The sequence below is a fragment of the Echinops telfairi genome, unplaced genomic scaffold (genome assembly GCF_000313985.2).
Source record: "Echinops telfairi isolate 266 unplaced genomic scaffold, ASM31398v2 ScPeMD7_7400;HRSCAF=8409, whole genome shotgun sequence".
Classification (NCBI taxonomy): domain Eukaryota; kingdom Metazoa; phylum Chordata; class Mammalia; order Afrosoricida; family Tenrecidae; genus Echinops; species Echinops telfairi.
In genome coordinates, this window is record NW_022111300.1 from 49,449,789 (window position 1) to 49,454,565 (window position 4,777).

A 4,777-nucleotide genomic window follows, 5' to 3' on the forward strand; every position below is an offset into this window, starting at 1 on the left:
TTATCTGATCAACTCCTAAGCAAACCGAATGCTGTGAAGCCAATTTAGACTCAGGGATGCCCGTAGTGTTAACACAATAGAGCTATTCCTAGGGGCTTTCTGGACAGTAATCTTTTTTGGCTCAAACCTGCCTACTACTGTGAGGATGGCAGAAGATGAGACGACATTTCCTTGTGTTATGAATGGAATTGCTATGAGTTAGAACAGCGATTCTCAACCTGCGGGGGGTTGAGCGATTCTCAACCCTTTGGGGGGTTGAGCGACCCTTTGACAGGGGTTGCCAGATTCATGACAGTAGCGAAATGACAGTTATGAAGTAGCAACGAAAATAATTTGATGGTTGGAGGTCACAGAACATGAGGAGCTGTATGAAATGGTCTTGGAACTAGGAAGATTGAGAACAGCTGTGTTAGAAGCAACTCAATGATAACAGCCATAACCTTTATGGAAGAATATTACCAGATCTCTCTGGCCCAGCCTCTCTATGTGGTTGGAACTGCCGACCCTTCATGGTATTTATTTTGTGATTGTTGTTAGGTGTAATTTTCAAGTCAATTTTCAACTCATAGTAACTCCATGTGCTGAGCAGCACTTCTCCATAAGATTTCCTAGGGGGTCATCTTTCCAATGCCCTCTCCTGTGGTGTGGCGGTGCAGCTTTGTGCCACCAACCTCCGGCCCGTGAGCCACGGAGCACTGCACAACTGCACCAGCAGGGCTAGAATTCCTCCTATTTACAACAAACTCTACTACGTAAATTAAAATGTTTTAGAAATACATTTACAAATAGATCTCGGGATTTCATGAGGGAACCGATGAATATATTCTGGTCCAGTAGCAGTTCAGACAGGAACCAGGGCACTTGGATATGTGCAGCTGCCTTGCTCACAGCAGAAGTCTGGGCAACCACAGACATTGACACACTTTTCAGAAGCTCACCAGAGCCCCTCCCTGCTTATGGCTACAAGCAGAAGTCAAAGAAAGCAAGCATTTCAATTCCCTCAAAAAGAGGTACAAAGCGACCCATACTAGTAGGGAATCTTTACAGTTAGGACACATGCTTGGGGTTAATGTGGAATAATAGTTTTCAACCAATTAACATCTTACATCTCCAATTTCATTTTTTTAAAAAATCATTTTATTAGGGGCTCATACAACTCTTATCACAATCCATACACACATCAATTGTGTAAAGCGCATTTGTACATTCATTGCTCTCATCATTCTCAAAACATTTTCTCTCCACTTAAACCCCCGGCATTAGGTCCTCATTTTCCCCCTCCCTCCCCGCTCCCCCCTCCCTCATGAGCCCTTGATAGTTTATAAATTGTTATTTTGTCATATCTTGCCCTGTCCGACGTCTCCCTTCACCCACTTTTCTGTTGTCCGTCCCCCAGGGAGGAGGTCACATATGGTTCCTTGTAATCGGTTCCCTCTTTCCTACTCACTCTCCCTCTACCCTCCCTGTTTCGCCACTTTACTTATAGCTATTCTGGACTAGAATATTATGTTTCCTTGAATTACTCCATTCTTAAGAAATCTGAGTCCACAGGTTTTTAGAAAACCTTCATGGTTCAAAAAAAGGAAGTCAACATTTTTTTCATTAAATTAGGCAGGTTGCTATCCAGCCACTTGAAATCTGTGGTTTTCCCTTGTAGGTAAAATCCTGGATCTCCTGCCTGAGGATTCTGTGGATTCAGCAACCAGGATGGTTCTAGTCAATGCCATTTACTTTAAAGGGGTGTGGGAGTATCAGTTCCCAGTCGAAAACACCACAGAAAGGCCTTTCAGAATAAACAAGGTAGGTGCTTCTTAATGACCAGTACTGTATACATTTTTACTTGGCATTGTGAAGGGGGCGCTATTTTAAGCTTATTTCTGAATTCTGTTCCTTTAAACTGTAGCTTGACCCAGGAAAGGGATGGCTGAGCTGAAACTGTCGCAACTGAAAGCTGCCCTTACATGGCTTATGGCTGCCCCCCCGCCCCCCCCACCACCACCACCACCTATAGACTGACCACAGATGTTATTTCTCAGCTCAGCTCCAACCAGAGGAGCTGGGTAGGAAAGTCCTTGTGTCGGTTTCCTAGGAGATAGCTACAGGGGTCTCCTCTAGAATTGGAAGCATACATGATCTAGAGATAGCCTCTCACTATCAGTTCTGTTCTCACTCTATCAAGGCAACACTAGCTTCTACCACAGTCTTCCATTTCCTAAGTAAAAGATATGAAAAGTCTTTTCAACTCTTTCATCATTCTTCTCTCAGGCTAAGGTCAAAGTCTCTCTGATCCTAGTCCACAGGCACAGAATCCCACAGCACCTCCTCCCCCAGTTTCATTAAGGTTGGACTCTGAGAAAGCCAGTGAAAAATCCGTAAGTTAGGATCTGATGGGTTGAGATTTGTTTGTTTACTGTTGCTTAGTCTCGGATGGGTCATATTGTATAAGCAGAGGAGCCGATGCTGTCCTCCTTTGATTGTACACAACAGGAGTTCTCAAAACATCTGCAAGCACACCAGGCTAGCTAGAAATGAGCTGAATATGTATCTGGCTTAGTGTTTTCATCAGAAGTCTTAAGTTACAAAGGATAGAAAAGCAAACTAGTTGCAGCAAAACGAGGAACTGTATGAGCATGTGCAACGAGGAGGAGCAGGGAAGTCTAGGAACGGTGGTTTCCAGTCTCAGAGTGCTTAACCGCGTCACCACCAAGGCTTCTTAGGTAACATGTGTGAAACATCTGTAATGCAGCTTTCATTTGCATGCGGGCTTTACATATGAATTACAGCTTACTCAGTTTCTGAATCACTGACCTTTCCATAGTTTACATTAAGGTTAAGTGTTCTTTTCAGTGATTGGTTGCAACCACCTTGCTGTGATTTACAGAGATTGCCTCCAGACTGGTAAGACAGGTAAGACAGACCTAAGAACTCCTGTTCATAGGTCCGTTGTTAGTGAAGTTACTCAGCAGAATATATTTTTGCAGAAGGCACCTTCTAGGTAGCTACATTCAGAAGTTAGCATAGGCTTCCTGACTTCCCCAGTGCCCTAGAAAATGAGAATCAGTGATGATAAAGAGTTGAGAATTGAATGGAACAAAGCTCCAATGACATGTCTACCTATTTCTTTATAGACAACAAGCAAACCAGTGCAGATGATGTCGATGAAAAGAACCCTTCCAGTATTTCACATTGAACAACCACAGGCCATGGGTCTGCAGCTTGACTATGAGAGCCGTGACCTCAGCCTTCTCCTCCTGCTGCCAGAAGACGTCGATGGGCTGGCCCAGGTACAGATATCGGTCGTCTGATGTGAGGATGGGGCGAGTGTTCGCCCTAGTGGGAAGAAACCACAGGGCAGGGTCTCCTTGCTCTTTAATTCTCATAGGTTAAGACAATCAGAGCGTGAAGCCTATATTACCCTCACAATATCAGTTCGGCTTGACAAACCTCTGTCAGGTTGCCCTATTATTCCTCAGAAAGGTTAAACAATCTATTCATACCTCAAGTACTGGATGGTCGCACATACAACAGCTATGGGTGCTTTCTGTCCCAAACAAGGCTGTGTGGATAGACCACAGAGCGACCACAGCAACGCTTTTCCCAGTCCAGTTCTGTGCCCTCTGGAGGTCCAATTATATCAAAGACTAATTCTTTAAACATCGACAGCAATATATATGTATATGTGTGTGGATAGGTAGGTAGAGGGTATGAATGGCTTTCCAAAGCTATTCTTCATATTAACAAGGAAACAACCACAAAAGTAAACCTTTTTCAGGTTCCTGGGTGGCACAAACAGTTAACACTTGACTATTAACCTAAAAATTGGCAGTTTACAGCCATCCAGTAGACACACAAAAAAGCACCACTGCTTCTAAAAAGTGCATAACCCAGCAATCTCTATGGAGCAGTTCCTCATGTCACCCATGCGGGGTCATGAGGTTGGAATCCACCATTCTCTTAGTTTAATCTCCTTCGTGAGGAACAGTGTGTATCCGTACTATTCTCAAGGGGTTTTGTTAATCAGCCAGGTTTCTAGTAGGCCTGACAGAACTGTAGTTAGCCCATGTTTTTGAACCATTTGTGTGTCTAACCTGAACACCATATGACCTCTCACACCAGAGGTGACCTTGTCATTCTTTGCACAGTGTCTACTTTTCATATGTGCTAGACACCCGCCCCCCCGACTTAATACTTGTGTCCATGGCCCTAGCAGTGTGCAAAAGAGATTGCCAAACCCTCCTAGCACTTGTGAAACTGGAGAAGATCATTAAACTAAGGCCAAGTGTGCACACGAAACCTTTAGATTCATTGCCTTTGTAAGATACGGCCACCTTCCTGGGAGTGTCGATTCCTGGGCTGAGCTATTATTATATTAGTGATTTACGAGAACATTGTCTTCATCATGTCATTGGCAACCAACACGTGGGACTGGAAAACTCTCAAAATGACAGCAACATGTGCTCTGAAGCTAACCTATCATTAAAGAAATCTTTTTTATATGTGTGTGTGTCTATATAGTTAGTTAGTTAGTCCAGGTAGACTAGAGAAACAAATCCAGCGACACTCATATATGTGTATGGAAGAGCTTTATATCAAGAAGTAATATATACATATGTAATGAAAATATCGCAACCCAGCGCAACTCAAGGCCCTAAGTCCCTTTTCAGACTCCCACAGCCACATGCAATGGTGCCGACTGCAGGAAGAGCACAGGTTGGTGGGTGCAAAGTCATGTGGCTCTAAGGTTGGTGGAAAACATGACAGGATCCCCCAGCATTCC

The 4,777-nt window shown here is 43.9% G+C and overlaps 1 protein-coding gene across 1 annotated transcript in view; it reads left to right on the plus strand.

Moving 5' to 3' along the window:
- SERPINB10 (serpin family B member 10) overlaps window positions 1-4,777 on the plus strand; it is a 23,172-nt gene that overhangs the window by 16,434 nt on the left and 1,961 nt on the right. The window contains exons 6-7 of the mRNA XM_004703032.2: window positions 1,658-1,800; window positions 3,129-3,284. Coding sequence (XP_004703089.1) covers window positions 1,658-1,800; window positions 3,129-3,284 — 299 coding nt within the window. The remainder of the gene's footprint in view (window positions 1-1,657; window positions 1,801-3,128; window positions 3,285-4,777) is intronic.